The following is a 23,751-nucleotide window of genomic DNA, read 5'->3' as shown; positions in this document are numbered from 1 at the left end:
CCAGTAAGTTCTTCTGACAGTCAAAGTAATAGAGAATTGAGAAGATGAAACTATTTTTGTATTTATATGTTGTGTATTTGCCCAGTTGTATTTTACTGTATGTAATTCACAGAATTTCTAAAATAATAGATATCGCACATGTATCAACCAAAGTAATATTAAATCAGGCCTGACTGGAACAAAGGTGTAAATTTTACTATTACACCTTAATATTACTCAGGTTATTTACTTAAACTATTTAATGTTAGTCTTTTTTTTTTTTTTAATGAATTGTTTTTTTGCAGTGCTGGGGATCAAACCCAGGACCTCACACATACTAGGCATGTTCTTAGCCCCTAATGTGCTTAAAATTGAAGTTCTTACTAGCTGTTCAAAGCCTCCTGGTCCACATGTTCTCCCCAGGAAACGTGTAGTGTAAGTGAATTTTACTCGCCTTAGTTAGGAATTACCCAGAAAGCGTGGCTGTACGGCTATTCATTTTGATGCTAGAGATGAGTCAAGGTTTTACTGCTGAGCTACAGCTCCCTTCTCCTCTAGTGTTATTTTTTTTCCTTTCTGCCTGCCTGCCTTTTCTTTCTTTTTTCTTTTCCTTTTCTTCCTGTCGTTCTTTTTATTTATTGCAGAGTTTGGTTTTTTGTTTTTTGAGGCAGGGGCTCACTATGCATTCAAGACTGGTTTTGAACTCACTGTGTAGCCGCCCCGGCTGGCCTTAGAACTGTGGCAGTCCTCCTGCTTCAGCACACATGTGAGCCAGTGCTGGGCTCACAGGTGTGCATCCCCACACTTGACTCCTGTCTGTGACTGGTGTCTCTCTGTATTGCCCAAACAGTAGTCTAACTCCTGGCCTCAGGTCATCCTCCTGCCTTAGCCTCTGCGGCGGCTGGGGCTGTAGGCATTTGTCACCGTACCTGACCTATACGGCTGTGGGATAAGTTTAAGCATGTTTGTAACAGTCTTCTGCTGAACTAAGAAATAGCAAAATGAATCACATTGGTAATTTTAATTTTCCACTGGCTACATTTAAAAATGTAAAAAGAAGGTGAAATTAATTTTAAGAAGTTTATTTAAAGGCCAGGAATATAGCTCAGCTGCCAAGTGCTTGCCTGGTAAGCACAAGGTCCTGAGTTAGTTTCTGATACCAAAAGAAAAAAAGTTTATTTAATCTAGTACAGTGTTTCCCAAATATATCAACATGTAGTACAAATACATCAGTGGTAGTTTGTCTTTTTCATATGATGTCTTCAAAATTTGATGTGTATTTTACACTTATTGCACATCTCAAATTTATTGTTAGATTTCATACAGCTTACACTTCAAAATACAGGTTATGTCACAGCTCAGGTTTAAATTTTTTCAGTGAGTAAAAGTATCCGTTTTTCATTTTTAAATTAATTAAAGGTAAAATCCAGTTGCTGGGCTGCACTGCCACGTCACAGGTGTGGGTGGCACAGGTGGCTAAGTGGCTTCCCCTCCATCTCTGGGTCTGGCTGTGCTCACAGCCATCACTGGATCTGACTGGTCATTAGAGCTAGGCGAGCAAGCAGCAGCTGTGCCATGCTAGCCTCCCCTGGTGCCCTTGAATGGGACCCCTCCTTTTAAAGTTCAGGTACTTTTATTCCCAAAGGAAATGAACATAAAAATGCTTTTCATTAGGTCCTCAAGAAATCCTCAGGCTAGTGCAGTGCTTCCCAATTCATTCTGTGCAATGTAGTCCTGAAAACTCTGTTTCTGTTTTTGAGACAGGCCCAGGCTGGCCTCCCATTTGTGGCTGTCCTCAGCTCCCGAGTGCTGGGATTATAGGTGTGCATCACCACGTTTGGAAAAATTCTTTTAGTAAGCACAAAAGTACAAAGTTATTTTATAGGAAATAGAGCATGCTTTTGAGCTATTAAGATGCAATTGCTTTAAAGGCGAATGTTTGGACTTCCCTTAGCTTGGCCATGGAAAGACTAAAGCTCCTATCATAAAAACAAATTATTCATGTGCTTTCCCAAAATATCTTGAAAGTATCTTTGTTTTACATCTTTTTTGGGTGGTTTTTTTTTTTTTTTTTTTGGTGCCAGTGATGGAATTCACAACTTACGCTACTTGGCTAAACCCCCAGCCTTCTGTTTTGTTTTTGAGACAATGTCTTGCTAGATAGTACAGGGAGCCCAGAACTGCCTCAGCCTCCCAGGTACTGGGATTACAGGCATATGCTTGCCTATTTTACATCTAAAGTGTGTTTTCTATAGTTTTTGTGTTGTCAGCAACAGGTTCATTGATGCTGAGGAATAAAAGGAGATTCTCATATACATGCATGCATTCTAGTCTCTTTTTTTTTTTTTGGTACCGGCACTCGACTCGGGACCTTGGACTTGCCAGGCAGGCACTTGTGGCACTGACCTAAATCCCTGGCCCTACATTCTGGTTTTCATAAATTAGGGTATGGAATCGCTACACATGGAGGCCTTTTTTTTTTTTTTTTTTTTTTTTCTTTTTTTGAATAAATAAGGTCTTCAGTTGCCCAGGCAAGTCTCACATTTCTAGCCTTCCTGCCTCGGCTTCCTGAGCAGCTGAGGTTATAGGCGTGCACCACGCCTGCTCACCTGGAGTCTTCAGGCCAGGAAAGAAGCTGTGTATTAACTGTGCATTTTATCTCAGTGATTCTCAGAGCTGCCTGTCCTGATGGCACGCAAGGTGTTGAGCCTGTGGCCAGAGGTCTCCTAGGTCTGGCGTAGTGTAGTAGTTGGCTTGGATGGCCGTAACAGTAACACAGGCAAGACAGTGTAAGTGTGAGAAATTTCTTTTCTCACATTTTTGTGAGTTAGAAATGTGACAGCAGTGTCAGCAGTGGTGGCTTTTCCTGGGGCCTCTGCTGGGCTTGATAGCCAGCTGTCTTCCACCTGTGCGCTACACACCCTTCTGGCCTGCTTGTGGCCTCATTTTGTAAGGATGACTTTATTTGTAACTTAATTACTTGTTTAAAAGTCTCCAAATACAACCCCATGCTGAGGTGCTTAGGGCTTCAACATGGCTGGTGAAAGAGGAGGTGATTCAGCTCAGAACAGTCAGCATCTGGAGTCACAGGGCAGCCAGGGCCAGCACAGTCCTGTTACTCATTGAAGCAGGTCTTAATTTTCCTGACATCCCTATGAGGTAGGTAGTATTATGATGTTTGTGCCCATTTTAAAGATGAGAACATTGAGGCCCACACAGATGATATCTGTTGCTAGCAGTGATGTAAGTGGCAGAGCCAGAACTGAGGCACAAGCCTGGGTTAGCTCACTGCTGCTTCCAGCTGATGACTTCAGACTAGAGTTGAGCACCTGTGTCTGAAGAGTCGGCATACATGACAGTCTCCAGAAGTGGGCCATTTCACTAGTGCTTATGGCACCACAGATTGCCTGAGTGTAACCAGGGTTTACCAAGATGAAAGTGCCTTAGCTGGGCTTATGTAAGTGACCTCTTTTTTTCAAGGGCTCAGTAAAACAAAATTTTTAAGTTCAGGGCAGATTTACAAGTATTAAAGTTTTTGTGCATTTTGTGATTGATACAGGGTTGGGTCTTCTGCTTCAGCCTCCCACCTTTGAATTCTTAATATCCATAACGTGGCTTGGGAATAAAGTTCAGTGCCACCTGCCTGGCAAGTGCGATGTCCTGAGTTTGGTACCGGATCCCATCCTTCTCCCTAAAGGTGAATTTGAAGATGAGTTTCCAGAAGACTAGTTGGGCTCTTGGCTTTAGTCCACTCATAATTGTTTTTATCTTGTTAAAAGTTGTACTGAAGGTCCTACAGGCTAAATTAGAGTTAAAAACAAAACTGCATTTTAAAAAATGTTATTAGTATATGTTTGCAGTACATACCAAACTCACTCATCGTGCGGGGTTGGCGCATGAATATAATCTTCATATCTCCTCAAAACTGCATTTTAAAAATCCATAGATAGCTTCTGTTAGGCTTAAGCTTTTGGATAAATTCTTCCTAATAACAAAGTGTGAGAAAGTAAACTGACCTGAACCTCAGGTTTAGTCTGTGCAGAGTCCCTGGTGTTGGCTTGGAGTCTCAGATCACGCTCTGACTCGGGAAGATGTAATAAACAGCAACAACTGCGGGGTGAGGTGGGAGCAAAGAAGAGGATGTAGGGCTGTAATGTGTGTGTGATTCATCCCAAGCTAAGCCGAGAGAGAGAGCTGGAGGCATTCTGGACGGGCTGACCTCATGCCCCCCCCCCCCCGGAAACCTATCCCCAAGTTCAGGTACTCCTGAGGCCACCCCTTTCTCCCACCAGCGGTGGACCCTGCATGTCCTGCCTGGACTCCTGCCGAAGGTCCTGACTGATCTGTCCCAAGCCCTTTCTCCACCCAGCTGAGGTCTGTCCACTGGAGCTCACCATTGTCCCCTTAGCACCAAACAGGATTCCTTGCTAGATGGGTAGTTTGGCATCATTTATTAGGGCATATGGCATCTGGTGGTACTCTGAAGTTCCCAAATGCATGGAAAGTAAGGTCCCCAACCCAGCTTCCTCTTCCCCATTCTCATTCTGACCACACTGGCTTCCTGGCTGTTACAGGGTAGGCACACCCACCTCTTTCCTGCCTGAGGCTCAGGACCAGGCAGCTTCTCAGCCTTGAAGTTGTCTGCCCCACTGACTCAGGACTAGTCATCTGGGAATTGGGGACTCCTGCTCTGACCCTTTAATCTCTAGCAAGCCACTCTGTCATAACCTTCCAAGCACTGTCTATACCTTTGTAAAGTTATATGTACATCAGGAGCTGTGTCTCCCTGGGCCAGTCTGTGCTGGACCAGAACCACCATGACACATTGTTTGAAGGCACCAATGTACTGGTGCAGGGCCACACTGGGTGGCTTAGACATGTCACCTGCAATGTTAGCAATCTAGTTTCTGGCTCCAAGGCCAAGAGATGAGATGCTAGGTAAGGATGGCATTGCACAGAGACAGGATGACATAGGACAGGAAAAGGAAGCCTGTCTTAGGTTTGCAGTGTAGGCCACTAGCATGATTATTGGCAAAAACATTAGAACAGGAATCTCTTAAAGCTGGCTTTTAAGAGATCCACTTATCCATTATGAACTGGCCAGTGCAATTGTGCCAGTGTTTTTAGTTCTACACGATGTGGATCATACCAAAAACTCTAAAGAGAAATGCCTGTAGATAGCAATAAAATGCACTTTGTCTTTAATAACAGTCTTGTTGGGGCTGGGGGTTAGCTCAGCGGCATAAGTGCCTGCCTTGCAAGTGTGTGGTCGTGAGTTCGATCCCTGGTACCGATAAAAAGGAAAAAGAAAAAAAAAAAAAACAATAGTCTTGTTTTCTCTGAACTCTTGTAAGTAAAACTTGGTTTGGGTCTTCCAATCTGACATTTATGGCCAACAACACTGAATATTAGCATTTTGGTAGTGGAAATGGAATGATGAAATTGAATCGTGAACTCCTGAAATACAGTTTGTGATTTGACAAGGTCACGCAAGACCTAGTGCAAAGCAAGGCTGGAATCCAACCAGACCTTCTGGATTCCAGCTCCAAGGAGCCCTACAGCTTGAAGCTCCAGGGTAAGCCCTTGATTAGCATAAGCAAAAACACTCCCAGTTAGTAGGATTTTTACCATATTACTATTCTGTGACCTTGGTGAAGTCAAACTGTACACTTCAGTAAGAGTTAAGAGAGCTGCAGAACCTCATTTGCAACTGAAGGTCAGAGTGAGCCAGACCCTGTTCCCCTTTGCAAACACAGTCAGCTGCTATCTGCCCACACGGGGAAATGAGCTGATTCTAAAAGCCTGGTAGGCCATTTATAGTGGACCTGAGAGCATTTTTTATACTATGTGTTCAAACATGGGTGTGTCTGACAGTTAATAAAATAACTTCAAGCCAGATGATGTGTCACACTCAGGAGCTAGAATGGGTCCAGCTGGGAGCTGCCCTAGTTTGCTGATCCTGACCCAATGAATCGCCTGGCCTTCCCCGGCAGAGAGCTGACCTTTCCTCCTCCTTTCCTGCCCTGCCTGCTTCTCCAGCTCTGCCTAGGAGCAGTTCAGGCTCACCTAGTCTCAGGCCTCCCAACCATGTGAATAAAGAGCCGGGAAAGGACCGGGATCCTGCCGCCAGCCTTTTCTGACCCATTTATTCCTCAGTTATGTGAGGGTGGTCTCTTGCTCTAAACAAAGAGCACCTTCTCAGAATGCCAGCCTCTCAGCCATCATGTTGGATCGCGTGGTGTGGCCGAGCCCTGACTCAGGCAGGGCTGCCCCGCGCTCTGCCACTCGGTGTGTAATTAGTGCAGCTCACGGAGACTCTGTGACCTTCAGTTTCTTGCTCGGTAGATGTAGACACAGATTATGGCAATATTCACAGTATGGTGTTCAGTAAATAAGAACTGATGTTTTATTAACTAACTGAATGACTTCGGATCCAGAATATAATGAAGTAAATCCCAAGGGTCTTTGCAGCACCGCCAGTTTCAGGAGTCCTCATTTTGGTCTTTTTCTGTGGTACTGAGGATCGAACTCTTGACCTCGCGTTTGCCCAGCAGGCAGTTACGCCGCTGAGCTAAACCTCCGGCCCGGGAGTTCTCATTTTAAGGCATTCCTGAATGCTGGAGACCTGCACCGCCACCCCATTCCTGCTTTCTTAGTAGTGGAACACTACTGGCCCCTTTTGCACAGCTGGAAGCCACGGATTGCTGGGTTCCCAGGACTTTAATCCGAGGACTTTGTCCTCGGCCTGGACAAGGCTGCTGCCTGTCGCAGGGAAGGCTGATTTCACTATGGGATCCGTCGTGGGGCGCCCGTGTTTTGGATCTGCCCGTGTGCACGGGCACACAGACGTCCCGGCGCCATCCTGGACCCGCCAGCTTCAACAAACTCCTCGGCGGGGCCGAGGGCGCCCTCGTTCGGGGCTCGGAGGCCGGTTGCGGAGCTGGCACGGCAAGGGGCTGGGGATCCTCGCCCCGCCCGCGGAGGAAGGGGGCCGGAACTGCACCGACCACGGGTGAGCAACAAGGCACTGCGCGCCCCGCCCGGAGCCCCAGGCTCCGAGGCCCGGGGCCCGCACTGGCTCTCCCGCCGCCCAGCACAGCTGAGCACTCCCGGCGCCACGCCCTCAGCCACCGCCCTGCGGGCCGGGGCTGTCCCGAGTGGGACAGCGCGGTAGTGTCACGCTAAAGAGGCGTGGACACAGCTTCGGAGGGGCGCCCTCATCTACACTCCGCGCGCTCCGGCCTAGCCCGCCGGGGAGCCCCGCTTTCGCGCCACCTCCTGCGCCCTACGCCCTGCGCCCAACGCCCTGTGCCCCGCCCCGCGCCCCTCGCCGCGCCCGGGCTAGCAGGGAGGAGAGGCCCCCGGCTCCAGCCCGGCCCCAGGTAAGCTGCGCAGCGCCGGGACGGGGTGGGCGCTCCCGAGGAAAGCGTCGCCGGCGCTCGGGGACCTCGCTCGGCCCCCCTGAGCCCCTCGAGTCCCCGCCGCCGAGCTCGACCGTCCTGCGCTCCATCCCTTTGGGCCGCTCCATCCCTTTGGGCCGCACATTCAGTGTCCCAGCGTTTCCAGGCAGGGTCGCCCTTCTCCCACCCTTCGTGGGGAGTTTAGTCCTGGCACCCCCTTCCCGAAAGAAGCCTTGGCCTTTCGCCCGCTCTCGCCTCAGCGTCGCCGGCTGACCGCACAGGAGACCGCGGAGGATGCAGATCAGCCCCCAGCAGCGCCCCCTCCCGACTGCTCCGCGGGCTGCCCATTCTCCCACGGCCTCGGGTCCCCCCCCCCAACACCCCGCTAGCTGCGTGTGGGCGGAGGGGGAGAGGGGACAAGGGAAGCCCTGTCTCTCGAGATTCCTGGGAGAGCGCGCCCAGGCTGGCGCCCGGAGAAAGGGGCAGGGCGGCCGGGGTAGGCGGAACCCCGCGGGCTCCCCGCTCCTGCGGGCCCCCCGAGCGGCGGCTGGGTCACAGCGGAAGTGTTCTGCCCGCAGTCAGAAATAGCCTCGCCCTGTGTCACACGCAGTCTCGGCTGTCAGACGGCTGCCTGCGGAGGGAGTGGAGGTGGGGAAGTGGACACTCACCGTCAGGCAGAGGCGGTCTCCTCTGTCCAGGGGCAGGCGCGAGGGCCGGGCAGGAAAACTTTGTCCTTGGCTTGCGACACATTCCACAAACAGCGTGGTACTGAGGCCACCAAGTGGCAGCGACGGAGGGAAGCGCCGGGTGAGACGGGTGCGGTGGAACCGTATCTGCGCCCACGGTGCGCTCTCAGGTCTGTCCCTGTCTGCCCCTTGGGCCCTGGGGGTCCTCGCACACGGAGGGTTAGCTGGAGGCCGTCCCTCCATAGTGTCCCTGTGGCCGGGACTAATTTTTCATTTCCAAATTTGGCAAATTTCACTTGCACTGGACTATAGATAGCTGCTGCCTCTGCAGCGGATCCCAGCAGGAGAGTGGGCTGGGAGAAAGCAGCCTGCCGCCCCTCCCCCACTGCCCGCCCTTTCTCTGCCTCTGCTCTCAGGCTCCTCCCTTCTTTCCTCTCTTTCTTTCCGGTAGCCCGGGGCTCTGCTCAGCTGCTCCGCTCCCCAGGAGACCCAGGGGAGGCTCCATGGCTTCTTCCAGCTCTCCCAATCCAGCACACGCCCACTTCGAGAGCTTCCTGCAGGCCCAGCTGTGCCAGGATGTGCTGAGCAGCTTTCGGGAGCTGTGCGGGGCTCTGGGCGTAGAGCCCGGGTGTGGGCTGCCCCAGTACCACAAGATCAAGGCCCAGCTCAACTACTGGAGTGCCAAGTCGCTGTGGGCCAAGTTGGACAAGCGAGCCAGCCAGCCTGTGTACCAGCAGGGCCAGGCCTGCACCAGCACCAAGGTAGATACCCAGCACCTGGGAAGGAGAGTGTGTGTTGAGGGGAGTCACACAAATGCCATGCCTGCCCTGTCCTGTGCCTTTGCAGTGCCTGGTAGTGGGCGCTGGACCCTGTGGGCTGCGGGCTGCAGTGGAGCTGGCCCTGCTGGGCGCCCGAGTGGTGCTGGTGGAAAAGCGCACCAAGTTCTCTCGTCACAACGTGCTTCACCTCTGGCCCTTCACCATCCATGACCTGCGGGCACTGGGCGCCAAAAAGTTCTACGGGCGCTTCTGCACTGGCACCTTGGACCACATCAGTGAGTCCTGTGTGGCGGTCTGGAGGGATGGGGGTGCGCTGGGCCTAGCGGCAGGCCAGTGGACCTGCTGGGGCTGCTGATCGACAGAGAGGACAGGGTTCGCTTTGCCACGCGGCCGTGAATACCCAGACCCGCCCTCTGCGTGGCCACTGAGTGCCCTTGGCCAGGCCCACACTGGTAGTGAGGGAAGCCATGCCGCCCCAGGTGCCCCCTTCTGAATGTCTTCTCCTTTTCAGGCATACGGCAACTGCAGCTGCTTCTACTCAAAGTGGCGTTGCTGCTGGGGGTGGAAATTCACTGGGGTGTCACTTTCACTGGCCTCCAGCCTCCTCTCAGAAAAGGTAAGTAACTCTGTTCCTGTGAGTCTCTCCCACCAAGGAGGCCTTGGTCAGTGGATAAAAGGGGCAGGGCAGGAGTCAGCTAAGTCCCTATCTCAGCCTTGGCTAGAATGTGCAGAATGCTAATAGCATTTCTTTCCTTGCTGGCCTGACTTGGCTGCCGGGAGGGTATGGTGTGATCGACAGTGAGGTGTACTGCCTGTAAACCAGAGTCCTTCACACGTTCATTTTAAATCATTTCACTAGCTTGACCTGACAAAGTCAAAGCCCTCCCAGTTCTACACCTTTGTGCCTCTCGTATCCTGTGCTGCAGGCAGTGGCTGGCGTGCCCAGCTCCAACCCAAGCCCCCAGACCAACTGGCCAACTATGAATTCGATGTCCTTATCTCGGCTGCAGGAAGCAAATTTGTTCCTGAAGGTAAGTGATCCCTTCCATCATAAATGCCACCATTTTGGGCCCTTTGAGGGCCCAGGAAGTGATACTCCTGGTCCTTCTGCCATTCCCACGTATCCCCACCACTAGGCTTCACAGTTCGAGAAATGCGGGGCAAATTGGCCATTGGTATCACAGCCAACTTCGTGAATCGGCGGACGGCAGAGGAGACACAGGTGCCTGAGATCAGTGGTGTGGCCCGGATCTACAACCAGAAATTCTTCCAGAGCCTGCTCAAAGCCACAGGTCAGCCCGCTTGCTGGCTGGCTCTTCTCCTGGCTTAACTATGGGCTAGTTCCTATCTCTCCCTCCTAGACCTGCCCTTCATCCAAGGAATCCCACACTTGGCCATCTTTGTGGTCTGGCAAGCAAGGGGAAAAGACCCATCCCCACCAGGGACCGAGCATCCACAGCCCTGCTTGCCCATCCAGCGTAAAATCCTGGAAATCTCACAGAGTACCTGAGCATTTTGCTTTGTACTCCTTTATGCTTTAATACAAAAATGTCAACTGAAAACAGAAGTCGTGCTTCAAAAGGATCCTATGCTTAGTTTGGCTTCCTACTGCAACATACCCATGTGGTACAAGGCGCCCAGCTGCCACCCACTCTGCATTTCCCTGTTTGCTCTAAGTCATCGGGCCTCCTGGGCCTTGGACAGATGGTCCCTTGTGCCACCCGGACTCTTGGGGCTCTGTGTGTGGCTTAGCACTGCAGCCTAAGCTGGGGTCCCAGCTCTGAGATCCCAGCCATGGTGGGAGAGTTTGTAGATTGTGCAGCTGCATGCGACATTTCTCCCCTGCTGTCTCCCCAGGAATTGATCTGGAGAACATTGTCTACTACAAGGATGACACCCACTACTTTGTGATGACAGCTAAGAAACAGTGCCTGCTGAGGCTCGGAGTGCTCCGCCAGGTGGGGGCTGGACCTGACAGTCTCCCCTGGGCATGGAGCAACCCCATCCCATCCACTCCTGCCAGCCCTGCTCCCCTGAGATTTGCATGCCAGTGTGAATCATTTTCTTACACCAGCCAAAGCACTATAAATGAACGCTCCACAGGAACAGGGATCTTTGTCTCTTGCTAATTCCCATCACCTAGAACACTGCGTACTCTGAAGTGCCCAACATGTATAAATGCCGAGTTAATAAATTAGTTGGGCGCCTAGCACGTGCTAAGTGCTGTGAGGACTTATTTTGCATTTTCCCTTATTTTTGCAAGTACCTGGTTGTCTCTAAATGATACACAAGCTGAGGCTCTGACAGGTCGTGCCAGGTCAGGTATGCGATGGTCATGGGCAGGGCAGAGCCTAGAACCCCCTCCCCCAGTCACAGAGGCAGCTGAGTCTAGTCTTACTTCAGCAGTTGATCAGGTGAGGTCTGGTCCACTCCTTCCCTTCTCTGAGCTTTAGTAGGTGCATTTTTTTTTCTTGGTGCGTACTAGGGATCGAACTCATGACCTTGCGCTTGCCAGGCAGGTGCTTATGCCGCTGAGCTAAATTCCTGGCCCAATAGATGTACCTTCTACAGCCAAGGTTCTAATCTGTTGGCCACGTAGGACCGTCTGGAGACTGAGCAGCTGCTGAGCAGCGCCAATGTGGTACCTGAGGCTCTGCAGCGCTTTGTTCGGGCAGCTGCTGACTTCGCCACCAACGGCAAGCTGGGGAAGCTAGAGTTTGCCCAGGACGCCCGTGGGCGGCCTGACATCTCTGCCTTCGACTTCACAAGCATGCTGCGGGCAGAATGTTCCGCTCGTGTGCAAGAGAAGCATGGTGCGCGCCTGCTGCTCGGCCTGGTCGGGGACTGCTTGGTGGAGGTGAGGCCCCACGGCCTGTGCCATGGCTGGGGCAGGAAACCTGATGGCGGTGGGCAGGGCCTGCTTGTCGAGGGAGGAGCTCCAGGCTGCTTGGTGCAGGTGAAAGCTGCTGGGTTAGGCTGCTTTCCCTCACCCTCCCGTGACTTTGGAAAGCTGCCACTGGATTCTCACTGAGCTATTTCCTGTTCCTCTGATCCCACAGCCCTTCTGGCCGCTGGGCACTGGAGTAGCCCGGGGCTTCTTGGCAGCCTTTGATGCAGCCTGGATGGTGAAGCGGTGGGCAGAGGGCACTGAGCCCCTAGAGGTGCTGGCTGAGCGGTGAGGCCTGAGCTGGGGAGAGTAGTGCTGGCAGGGTGGAATGTGGGGAGAGGAGCCGGAGGTATTGGGGGACAGGTGATGGGTAAAAAGAAAATACCGGAAAGGGCTGGCAGTTATTGAGGGTTGGGAGCTGACGGGTACCCTCTTATTCCTGCCGCTGCCCCTCACCCACACCCCTCAGTGAGAGTCTGTACCAGCTTCTATCACAGACGTCCCCGGAAAACATGCACCGCAACGTGGCCCAGTATGGGCTGGACCCAGCCAGCCGCTACCCCAACCTGAACCTCAAGGCTGTAACCCCCAACCAGGTCAGACCTCCCCTGTGCCCTCCCTGGGCTTCTCCTGGGCCAGCCCTTTCCTGCCCAGTCACAGCCCCGGGGTGCAGGGTCAGTCCTACCCTAGGAAGATCCCTCCCCCACGGGCACAGGGTATGTGGTCAGCTGTCTTGAGACCTGAGAGGGCTGTCTTAGGTGCGAGACCTGTATGATGTGGTGGCCAAGGGACCTGTGCCAAAGAAGAATGACAAGCCTAACAGAGGGAATCCGACCACTGGTGAGCAGGCCTTCCTCCTAAGGGATGTCCAGTCTGAGTGCTGCAGCCTCAAGACACCCAGCCCACTGGGACAGTGTGTTTGGTAGGGTGGCTGGGGCCCTGGAGGAGTGGAAGGGCAGTGCTGGAAGCAGCACCAGCCTTAGGGAAATACTTCAGTATATTACCAAGCACTGCGTCAGCAGTGGTGCTGAGCGGCAGCTGTCCTGCCAACGTCTCTCGGCCTTGCAAACCCCAAACTGCCTTACCTGAGCTTCAGGGCCTCTGGTACCCCCAGTTCACAGCCTTTTGCTGCTGTGTAACTGTGACTTAATTCTTCCATTGTATTCATTCTCGCACTTTGTGCCAAAAGGAACTTTTATAGTAACAGTGGGGATGAAGGGGATGCTTCTGTGAGCATTAGGCGATGCCCCGGACACGTGCATGGGTCCCACAGTGAGGCTCCAGGCCAGGGGGGCGCAGAGGGGGTCTTGGCACAGATCAGCCTTCCTTCCCAGGGTCAGCAGGTACCCAAGAGGAGCTGCTACATTGGTGCCAGGAAAAGACGGCTGGGTACCCAGGAGTCCACGTCACCGACTTGTCTTCCTCCTGGGCTGATGGGCGAGCCTTGTGTGCCCTGGTGCACCGGCTGCAGCCCAGCCTGCTGTGAGTCAGGGGGCGGCACGGGGCCCCTGCCTTTCCCTTTACACCTTGGCAGGGACTTCTAGCACGCCCAGAGTCCCAGCCCCACCCCTCTGCCCACCTGTCTTCACCTCTATGGGGAACACACCCTCACTGGACTGCTTGCCCCAAGTCTTGACAGAATCTGATGCATTCAGAGGGGAGGACCGTGAGAGGGTCAGGGCTCCCGAGGCCAGAAGGGCCTGTTGTTGGCAAGTAAACCACTGCCCAGGTCCATCCTGCTGGCCCTCGCTCCCTGCCCTTCTCCTCACTCGGTGAACCAAAGTTCTTACCTCCCATTGGTGTCTCTGTCACACCCCACAGGGGACCCTCAGAGGTGCAGGATATGGGGGCTCTGGAAGCGACCACCTGGGCACTGAGGGCAGCTGAACATGAGCTGGGCATCACACCCGTGGTGTCCGCACAAGCCGTGGTGGCGGGCAGTGACCCCCTGGGCCTTATCGCCTACCTCAGCCACTTTCACAGTGCCTTCAAGAACACCCCCAACAGCCCAGGTGACCTGGGGGAAAGGGGGTAGGATGGGTACGGGGGACAAGAGAAGGGAGGGGGCACCCTCTGTAGGGCTGCCTGGGCTGGAGAATGGCCCCTCTACCCTGACACCCAGAGCCGGCCCGCAGGTCCAGTCAACCAGGGCTCTCCTGGGACTTCCAGTGCGGTGTTATTCCTTGGCAAACTCCAGAGGACGCTGCAACGCACCCGGGCCAAGGTGCAGTCTGGGGAGTGTTGGGGCTGGGGGGACGGAAGGCCCAGTGAGGTCCCCGGAGGGATGCTGGAGGACATCGGCATGGGGGAGGGGAGGCCAAGGCTCAGCATCTCAAGCTCACAGCTGTAGGACTTGTTGCAGGAGAACAGCGGGGATGCTGGCGGCAAGAAGCCTCGCTTGGAGGTAAGTGTGGATGGCTCCCATCCTGCGTCCTGCTCCCCACCTTGCCCTCCACCCCAGATGCAGCCACGCTCTGCCACCCTCAGTCCCTTCTCCTGCCCTTCCTGTTGTTTCCTCTGCTCCACTGATCCTGCCTGCTGCACACTTACCTCCTTAGGTAGAGGCTGACACCCCAAGGACTGAGGAGCCGCCTGCACCAGAGTCCAGGGGTCCCCTGGTACCCCCACCCCAACAGCAGGAGGTAAGTGCTGCTTGTTAGAGACCTAGGAGGGCAAGGAAAAGAGGCCTTTGAAAGAGCTGCAGCTGGCCTTGTGTCCTAGGAATCTGTGCAGGCTGATGCCAGGGGCCTGTGTGCCCTTTGTGGGGAGCACCTCTACATCCTGGAGCGCTTCTGCGTAGACGGGCACTTCTTCCACCGGAGCTGCTTCCGCTGCCATGCCTGTGAGGCCACACTGTGGCCAGGTGGCTACGGGCAGCACCCAGATGGTGAGCAGGCCTGGGAGACTGCTTGAGGAACTCTGGGCATGGCTCTGCTGGGGACAAGGAGCTTGGGAGAGGAGAGAGAGAGGGTGCTGGGCGTACGGTGCAGACAGGCTCAAGCTGGCACTTGCTGAATTTTGGGTGTTATTCCCTCCCAACCCCAGATGAGAGTTTCTAAGGACCCAGGACTGCTAGAAACGTACTTGTTAGTGATCGTCCTGTGGCCTGCCTTCCCCATGAAACTGTCTAGGTATCCATTGCCGTAACAGATGCCCCCGCCCCCTCCACCTTCCTCAGGGCATTTCTACTGCCTCCAGCACCTGCCTGGGACTGACCACAAAAAGGATATCATGGATGGAGGCTCCACCAGTCCTGTAAGGACTCTGTGTGTGTGTGTGTGTGTGTGCTGGGCTAAATGAAAGCTCGGTACTCCTCTAGACTAGTAAACTGCCTGAAGCTGGGCTATTTGTCTGGCTTTACTTATTGCTGTAGCCTAGTATCCAGAACACTGCCTGGGACAGTGTCCACTAGGTGCTAAGTGAATCAAAGCCAGAGCCCATATTGGCTCCAAAGAGGTGGCCGTCGGCCTCACTTCGGGCAGGTCCCTAACTAGACCATGTGGTGGCTTTTCCAGGAACTCCCCACCCCAGATGCAAATAGCGTGCCACCAGGCCCCTTGACTCCCACAGCCCCTCAGGAGGAGGCCAGTCCCATCCCATGCCCCAGGCAGCCTGCCCGTCGGCTGATCCGTCTCTCCAGCCCAGAACGCCAGCGGCTCTCCTCTCTCGACATTAACCCCAGCCCAGAAATGGAGCCGCCACCCAAGCCCCCTCGAAGCTGCTCAGCCTTGGCACGAGAGGCCCTGGAGGGCAGCTTTGTGGGCTGGGGTATGCCAGCCCGGAGTCTGCCTGGTAACTACTCTTCCACAGGTGTGCCGCCGATGGGGTAGGAGGACTCCTGGGAATACCGGGGAGTAGGGGGGCAGATCACGGGGTACCAGGCTGTGTCTTCTCTCATCTGCTCAGTTTTTGAGGCCATGGAAGAGGAAGAGAGTTCCTCTGACAATGAAGAGGAGGATGATGATGATGAGCCTTTGGACCCAGACTTGGAGCAGGTGACTGGTAGGAACCTGGCCACCTTCACTGCCCTGGCCAGCATGTATCCATCAGATACTGTCCACCCCCACCAAGGGAGAAACTTCAGCCTACACCTTACTCTGGGCAGGTTCTCACCCTGAATTGACTTTTATGCTTTTGAGCCTCCACCTTTTCTACCTAAACTTACCCCATTTCCAGCTTAGGTTCTTTTCTGTCCCTCCACACAGAGCTCGCCCCACTCTTGTTGCCAGGGGTCCTACCCCTAACTGGCCCAACCCTCCCACAGGCCCTGCAGACGATGGCCAAGAATGCAGGCACCATGGACAAATACCCAACGTGGCGTCGGACTCTGCTGCGCCATGCTAAGGAGGAGGAGATGAAGAGGTTCTGCAAGGCTCAGGTGAGGCTTTGGAATGTCAGGTGTGCTTGGGGCAGGGGTCTTATTTCAGAGCCTGGGATCAGAGCTCCAGGGCTCCGTTCTCAAGTGGTCCAGACCCCAGGGCCTCCTGTCTTATACCCTCAGACTATCCAGCGGCGACTAAATGAAATTGAGGCTGCTCTGCGGGAGCTGGAGGCTGAGGGTGTGAAGCTGGAATTGGCCTTGAGGAGCCAGAGCAGTGAGTGAAGACAGGAAGGGGACAAGCTGGGACACTCTGTCTTCTGACACTCTGTTCAGCCCACAGCAATCCCTTGAGTCTTGCAAGCTCTGACCCCCAGCAGGGCCCATGGCCATGCTACACAGCTCTGATACATCCAAAATCCCCTCCTTTCCCAAGCATGTCCCCCAGGACACTCCTGTGACCTTCCCCCTCCCTCTTCCTCCCTGTCAGCTTCCCCAGAACAGCAAAAGAAACTCTGGTTAGAACAGCTGCTACAGCTGGTTCAGAAGAAAAACAGCCTGGTGGCCGAGGAGGCTGAGCTCACGATTACGTAAGGCACGGGGATGGTGACGGGCACACGGAAGGCCCCAGCCATGTGGGCACCCTTTACAGCAGGGCCTCTTCCATCTCTGACCTCCACAGGGTACAGGAACTGGACCTAGAGGAGAAGCAGTGGCAGCTGGACCACGAGCTGCGAGGTTACATGAACCGGGAAGGTAGGTGGGATGCCTGTGACTTTGGATACTGACCCAGCAAGCTAGGAGAGGGCCACAGGGTGGACTCCACAGCTCTCATTCTCCTTTTAGTCTAATCAAAGCTGCCCAGTTAGGCTTTAGCAAGGTGCCTGCTGCTCACTAATGCTAGAAAACCATGGTATGGACAAATCCTGTAATACCTCGGGCAAGGGACAAAGCCTGGGTATGAAATCACACAAGCTGGGATATGGCTGAGCCTCTCCCGCCTCCCTGGCCACCCTCCTGTTCTCTAAGCGTTGCTTCCTCACTTCAGAAACCCTGAAGACAGCGGAGGACCGTCAGGCTGAGGACGAGATCCTGAGGAAGCTGGTGGAGGTCGTGAACCAGCGGGATGCCCTCATCCGCTTCCGGGAGGAGTGCAGGCTCAGTGAGCTGGCCTGAGCCACAGGGCCCTGGCTGGAAGAGGCCGGGCTGCTCGCCTTCTCCCTGCAGGCTGGGCTCGTGCCAGGACACTGCCACCCCAACTCATTGGGCTGCCTCAAAGGGGGCCTCTGTTCACAATAAAAGTACTTCTGCCACAAACAGCGTTTAGGCTGCATGAAGTGGGCGCTGGGATGACCACTGCAACAGCCACGCTAAACTCTGGCTGCCACCACTGGCTCAACAAGGAAGAATGCAGACCACTGAAGTGTCAAGTTTTATTGTTCCTCGTCTCTGTCCCCCTCCTGCTGTCCCGGGAGTGGGGCTAACTGGGGCTCTGGGCCCAGGTCCTGGGTCTCCTTGGCCTTTTCCAGGGCATGCTGGAGCTCAGCCTGGATGCTACATAAGCCTTTGGTTTCGTGCATGTGGAAGAGGAAGACTGCACCTGCCCCTAGCGCCAGTCCTACACTGGGGCTCCAGAGCAGCATGGCTACTTCACTGGGCCCTTCCCCTACAGCTAGCACACACAGTAACACCAGGGCAAGCAGCCCCAGGCCAGTCGCATAGCCAGCAAAGGTGGTCCACCAGCGAGCTCGGGCGATACCCAGGCCCAGCTCCATCCGGGCTTCTCTCAGCACTCTGGTCAGCAACGACTTCTCCACTGGGCCTAGACAAGGCAGGGTGGTGGGTGAGACGTCCGTCAGAGTAGAGGGGCTGCCTTGAGGTACAGAAGAGCCAGGGAAAAGGGCACTCACCGTGAGGAGGGCTGGGGCTCTGCTGAGGGGGGCCATGTCTCACACACAGAGTTGCCATGAGGGCCTCATGATCCGATAGCGGGGTGCCATGGTGGGGGTGATGGCCAGTAGTGGTCTTGAGAGTCTTACAGGAGATGTAGAGCCCAGGAACCGCCTAGGGAAAAGAAGCACTAGACAGGAGCTTACCCTGGAGAGCCAGTGCAGCTCCTCCAGACAGTCTCAGTCATCAGTGAAGAAGGAGTCGGCGGAGGGGGGGACAAGGAGACAGCAGGTGAAGGTGTGCTGGGAGCAGGAGGCTGACCTTGTAAAGCACATAATCAATCCGGATGCCAAAGGGAAATGGGCTCAGGTCTTGCTGCCTGACATAGCAGTTCTGCTTTACCATGGTGTAGCCGTCTTCAGGACCCTAGGGCGATGGCCGGCTAGCGTTAGGATGTGGGGGCTACAGGATGGGAGAATCTAGAGGTACAGGCAGGTTCTCACCTGGAAGTCTTGGGCCTTGAGATAGGCATCGAGCAGGCCCGTGTACTCCTTCAGCAGGCGGCAGCCCAGGTCTTTCGGGTGCATGTTGAGGTCACCACACAACAGAACCACATCTGCCTTCTTTGATGTGTGGCTGGGGGGGCCATGTTGGTGAGAAAGGCCATCTTCCTTCAGCACCTCTACTGTGTAAGGCCCCATCCCGCTTCCCCTGCCAAGCCCAGGCTCACACACTGGATGAACTGGGCCAGTTCCCAAGCTTGGGCCACACGATGTGTTAGGTAGACGTCCTTCTGTCGACTGTATTCGGCATGCAGCTGAGTGAAATAGATGAGGTTAGGGCAGGGAGGACTAAGGGTCCCAGGGGCTTGCCCAAGTCAGGCAGTCACTTGGCATGGTGTTCGGGACAGAATACGTAGATCTTGTCTGCTGCTACCTTAGGAAACCCTGCCCCTACACCTCACCCTCATGCAGCAGGGCTGGAGGAATGCCATCCCTGGGACACAGCTGGCTTCACTCACATGGGTCACATAGACATTCAGCACCAGTCCACTGAGATGGAGCACCAGCAGCCCGACAGCCTTCCCACAGAACCAGTCACTGTGATGGATCTGCAGGCAGGAGGAGGCAACAACTCAAAGAACTGCCACCTTCCCACCCAGTCCCTACAACCCCAGGAGGGCTGCCTCTTCTGCCTTGGATTAGCAAGGGTAGAAGAGGGGAGGTTTACCATGTAGGGGTATCCATTGAGGGTGTAGACGTGCTGGCTGATTTCCTGGATTGGGTGCTTGGAGAAGACACACAGCCCACTGCCAATGATTCCGCTGAAAACCAAGGCCTGTTAATAACCAGAACAGCCAAGGAGGGAAATCCGCAACCATCCCTCCTCTCTTGTCTCCCAGCTGAGATCAGCTACTTTTCTCTTTCAACTGCTGGGTAGCCTTTGCAAGGAAAAAGGGGCCACCAACTAATAGGCTGAGAAGGGCTGATTAGCTAGGACCTTCTGGTTCAGCCTTCCTGCTCCCAAACCCAAGGAGAGGGAAAGGGCACCGGCAGAACGGGGCGGGCAGGTGGGACCAAGAGCCTCTTTGGTTGGGAACATGCTCAGGCCTGCAGACTTCTCACCTCCTGAAGTAGTGTGCAGCTGGGTAGGGCACAGCCAGCTTCTGCCTCAGGCCCTGGAAGTCCTGCTCACTCCACACCTGAGGGAAGCGTGCCAATGCCCACCTGGTCTTTCCGGAGGGACCTCCTCCTCTGTTGCCCCCCCCCCCCGTCTGGGATCCCCACCCTGGCCGTACAACCAACCCCACCTCCTCCAAAAGGGCCAGGTCGAAGCTCTCCATGTTCAGAAAGTCTCCCAGACGCTTAATGCGGTCGGCCCGGTGCTTGCTCAAGTAGGGAATGTCCCTAAGGAAAAGAAGGGCAGGATCAGGGGAGGTGACTGCTCGCACCACCAGAGCCGCGGCCGCAGTAGGCTGGGCGGTTAGGGTTAACCCTGCACCCCAAGATCACAGGACGGTTAGGGCTGTGGCCTGGCTTGGGGGGAAGGCCAGCTTCCCCTCTGGATGTGCAGGTGCGAAGGTAGAAGCTCTCAGGCCGTGCCGGCGGGCGCACTCACCAGCAGTTGAGGTTGAAGACTCTCAGTCGCAGAGAAAAGTTGGGCTTCATGGCGCCAGGGGACGCCACCATCGGTGTCGCCAGCCACGCCGAGACGGAGGAGGAGGCGCGCACAGGTGGCCCGCGGCGCGCACAGGTGGCCGAGCCGGCTCCGCGCCGCCCCCGCCGCAGCGGCTCCGGCCCGGGGCTGCTCCGGGTCACCGGCCCCCAGCCCGCTCGCCGGCCCGGCCCTGGCCGGTCGCCAACCCGGAAAGGAGAGCTGCCGCGAGGTTCCGGCTCCGCGGGTCGGCGAGGGCCGCGCGCGAGGCCGCTGGGGTCCCGAGAGGGCGTCTCAGCGGCCGCGCTCGGTCCCTTCGCCCCGGAGCGCGCTCCCGGCCGCCGCGCGGGTCCCCGGCCCGGCTCCCAGCAACAGGCGAGCGCCGGGAGAGGCCCCGCCCCGCCCCGCCCCGCCCCGCCTCTGTGGGCGCTGGGGGCGGGGCCGCGCGGTTGCCGTGGTGACGCGCGGTGTTTGCGCTCGCGTGCGTCCCCGAGCGCCGCCATGGCCTGCGCTCCGCGGCCCCCGCCCCTGCCTGCCGCGTGCAGCTCGCCGTCGGCGCCCGAGCAGCCGCTGCGGGTGAAGGTGGTGGGGCTGTTCAAGAGCTCCAGCTTTCAGGTCGCCAAGAGCACGGCTGAGGTAACGCGGAGCCGGCCCAGGTGGCGTGTCCTCGTGGGCCCCGGCTAGGGCAGCTGGGCCTGTGTTCTCTGGTGCTCTCTGGTGATGCGGGCACGCCGGATCCCGCGGAGGAGGAACGTGTGGGAGGAAGTGCAGGTCGGGACAAGGTTTGGTGTGGAAAGGAGCTCGCTATAAGGGAGATCAGAGCAAGGAAACGCTCAGAGCCATCCAAGAAAAATGGTGATTCCCACCCGTGTGTCCAGCTATTTCAGTCCTCATCATCAACAACATCCTCTTACCATTCTCATCATTATTATTTGGTTTTTCAGACAGGGTCTCGTGATGAGGTTCAGGTTGGACTGGAACTCTCTCTTCCTCGACAGTCCGCCTACCTCACCCTCCGAGAGCTGGGATTACAGGCGTGCATCATCACACCCAACTCTGCCTTAATCTTTAAAATTGAATTACAGATTTTAAGAAGTTAGGAAAGCCAGGTGTGGTAGCACATACCTGAGGCAGGAGCGAGCCAGCCAGCCTGAGCTACACAGCAAGTTCAGAGCCAGCCTGAGCTACATACTGTCTTTAAAAAAAAAAAAAAAAGGATAATGTTACTATGTAACAGGATGATTTTTACAAATTCCTTCCCCAACTATGTATTCGAGAAGGTTCTTTCCTTTAAAATTTCTTTAGTAGTCACTGCAGTTGAACAAAATCAGCTGTTTCACGGATTTCTCAATAGCCCACGAGTGCTTGGGAGATCCACATTTTTTTTGTAAATATGCTGAACGATATAAAAAAACTTGAAACAAGAATTTGGCAGGGTCTGCAATGCAGCACACCTTCAGCCTGCATGCTGGAGAACTGTAACAATGTAAGAAGCGTTGAAAGGTATGATTCAGCTGATCTTTGGGGTGTTCTGCAGGAATGCTTGGGAGGTCAGGCTTCTCTGCAGTCATGCTTGATTTGTGTTTCAATCTCCCAGAGTGTTCAGCTGGATCCTGCGCAACAAAATGTTCCCAAATAGATTTCATCTTCGGAAAACCCTGTTCCAGAGTCCACACAATGAAAGAAAAGTTTTTAATTGTATCAAACAAAAATAATTTTTTAAAAAATAATAATTTAAAAAACAGATAAAATTTGTATCAAGATTGAACAAGTGTTCAGAGGTCCATGCAAATGATTTGTGGAGGGCTGAGGATTTAGCTCAGCAGCACAAGTACTTGCCCGGCGAGCATGAGGCAGTGAGTTCAATCCCCAATACCAAAAAAAAAAAAAAAAGAGGGATCATCAAAACAAGTAGAAATCACAGACTGTGTTGATTGGACAGATAAGATCAGAAATGATTTATTACCAAAGTTGTACTTAATAAATTTGTCCTTGTTTTTCTTGGCTCCCTTTCTGAAGGCACATTTTTTTGTGCCTGCCCCACACTGCAGGGTCATTATTGGTAATGGGTTATTTTCTGTGAAGGGCTGGTAATCTGGGCTGTAGGATCTCAGTCCCTGCCACTCAGCTTTGTCCTTGTGTTGCACAGTCAGCCACAACCATGTCCATGAATGGTGGTGTCCCAATAAAACTATTTTCTGGACACTAACTTTTGATTTGTATATACTCTTCACATTACATGAAATATTCACCTTTTGATTTTTTTTTTCAACGATTTAAGAAAAATCTAAAAGGTCTGAGGCTGTAGCTCAGTGAAAGATCACTTGTCTGGCATGTACAACACCCTGAACTTGATCCCCAGCACCACAAAAACAAAACAGAAAATCTAGAAATTAATCTTGGCTTTCAGACCTTACAAGAACAGCCAAATGCACTGACCACAGTTTCCCAACTTCTGCTGCAGAAGACAGCAGGGTAAGAAAACTTTATCTTTAATATATTAATAATATAGTTTTCCTTACTATTGCTCTGTTCTAATATGACCACACATGCAAATTCAGTTTGTTCTCTTAATAGAGACTATTTGACTGTATTCCCAACATGATCATTTGTGAGAAACTTCTGATGCCCAATTCACTGACAGAGATTTAGATTTTTAAACAGTAAGCATAAGTACATATTACATGTATTCTATTTATTATTTATTTGGTATTGTGAATCAAGCTCACAACCTCGCACTTTCCAGGCAGGCACTGTGCCACTGAGCTATATCTCCAGCCCTATTACATGTATTTTAATTTGGATATACCTTAGTTCGTTCTGGAACAAATACTAAGTTTTGAGAAAATCTGTAGTGCTTCATTTGAAAACTGCTAGGCTTATTAATTTTTCTGGACAGTTCCTCACAAATAGCAGCCACCATGCAGAACTGAGCACACGAGAACAGGAGAAACAGCATGCGATGTTCTGGGGTGCAATAGTCTTAAGAAAATGGGCCGATTTCTCTTGCCCTGTTCACCTGCACCCCTGACCCTAAAGCAGGGCACCTCCACATCCTGGCTCCTTTGTCCTGTGTTGGGTCAGATGGTGACAGAGCCTCATCCCACCTCTTACCCTCCCCTTGGCAGAGCAAATACCAGGTCTGGCGGGTGGCCTTTCCATTTTGGGCCATTCATTTCGTTTATCCATTCAGAAAACAAGCCCAACTGTTACTGTTTCAGCCGCCTCCTCTTCCTTTGTGGAGGAAAAGCAAAATGAAAATAATATCCTAAAACAAACTCTGCTTATTTATCTTTTGGACAGGAATTGCTAACAAGGAAGAATTTTCTGGGATTCAGGTGAAACAATGTTACATTACATTCAATCAAAAAACTCAATGCCAAACCTTAACTCTAAACTTATTTGTTTACTATTTACTTCTCTTCTTCCTAAGAAGTATACAATATGCTTTTGGTCATTCTCCTTAAATTAGTGAATTAAAGCAATAGCATTTACTTATTCTCATTACAAGTGAGGTATCTAAATACGCTGAAGTTTAGCAAGAATTTAATTTAGGGAAAAGCAAGTCCTAAAAGAACATAGCACATCACAAGACTATTGACAGTAACTTGTTTCAGTCGCTATGTATAAGTGTCCGCCATGTACCAGATGTAGTGGT

At 53.5% G+C, this 23,751-nt stretch overlaps 3 protein-coding genes across 14 annotated transcripts in view; 2 read left to right on the top strand and 1 right to left on the bottom strand.

The window, feature by feature from the left end:
• The first annotated feature begins 8,516 nt into the window (after nt 1–8,516).
• Mical1 (microtubule associated monooxygenase, calponin and LIM domain containing 1) lies at nt 8,517–17,366 on the top strand. Of its 4 annotated transcripts, none has more exons than XM_023563457.2 (24): nt 8,517–8,826; nt 8,912–9,119; nt 9,356–9,460; nt 9,771–9,875; nt 9,981–10,136; nt 10,702–10,802; nt 11,444–11,701; nt 11,904–12,019; nt 12,201–12,327; nt 12,490–12,571; nt 13,066–13,213; nt 13,553–13,743; nt 13,867–13,955; nt 14,094–14,135; nt 14,290–14,373; nt 14,453–14,618; nt 14,910–14,986; nt 15,247–15,523; nt 15,638–15,726; nt 15,996–16,109; nt 16,233–16,326; nt 16,540–16,639; nt 16,732–16,805; nt 17,098–17,366. In XM_023563457.2, the coding sequence occupies exons 1-24, from the start codon at nt 8,569–8,571 to the stop codon at nt 17,223–17,225; spliced, it is 3,189 nt and encodes a 1,062-aa protein (XP_023419225.2). In that variant the 5' UTR covers nt 8,517–8,568; the 3' UTR covers nt 17,226–17,366. The 4 variants fall into 4 exon arrangements, 2 of the variants coding, with proteins under 2 accessions (XP_023419225.2, XP_013003974.2); XM_013148520.3 differs by having other exon boundaries at nt 8,569–8,826; nt 15,247–15,541; XR_010048996.1 differs by lacking the exons at nt 16,732–16,805; nt 17,098–17,366 and having other exon boundaries at nt 15,638–15,733; nt 16,540–16,630.
• A 102-nt stretch (nt 17,367–17,468) lies between these two features.
• Nucleotides 17,469–20,467, bottom strand: Smpd2 (sphingomyelin phosphodiesterase 2). The gene is made up of 10 exons (XM_003466041.5): nt 20,058–20,467; nt 19,750–19,846; nt 19,565–19,641; nt 19,170–19,263; nt 18,961–19,050; nt 18,674–18,756; nt 18,443–18,575; nt 18,261–18,365; nt 17,960–18,113; nt 17,469–17,871 (listed from the first exon to the last, which is right to left on the bottom strand). The coding sequence occupies exons 1-10, from the start codon at nt 20,126–20,128 to the stop codon at nt 17,483–17,485; spliced, it is 1,293 nt and encodes a 430-aa protein (XP_003466089.3). The 5' UTR covers nt 20,129–20,467; the 3' UTR covers nt 17,469–17,482.
• A 67-nt stretch (nt 20,468–20,534) lies between these two features.
• The window catches only part of Ppil6 (peptidylprolyl isomerase like 6), a 28,644-nt gene continuing 25,427 nt past the window's right edge, over nt 20,535–23,751 (top strand). For 2 of the 9 annotated variants that reach the window (XM_023563458.2, XM_063253999.1), the window contains exon 1: nt 20,535–20,729. In XM_023563458.2, coding sequence (XP_023419226.2) covers nt 20,595–20,729 — 135 coding nt within the window. In that variant the 5' untranslated portion in view covers nt 20,535–20,594. Of the gene's footprint in view, nt 20,750–20,773; nt 20,949–23,751 lie in introns of those variants that run through there. The other 7 variants (XM_023563460.2, XM_013148528.3, XM_013148527.3 and 4 more) reach the window with 6 other exon arrangements.

Source organism: Cavia porcellus, unplaced genomic scaffold (genome assembly GCF_034190915.1).
Source record: "Cavia porcellus strain 051 isolate PalLab524CR breed Dunkin Hartley unplaced genomic scaffold, mCavPor4.1 scaffold_7, whole genome shotgun sequence".
NCBI lineage: Eukaryota > Metazoa > Chordata > Mammalia > Rodentia > Caviidae > Cavia > Cavia porcellus.
The sequence above is the reverse complement of the archived record's forward strand: the minus strand, read 5'-3'. Positions and strand labels throughout refer to the sequence as shown.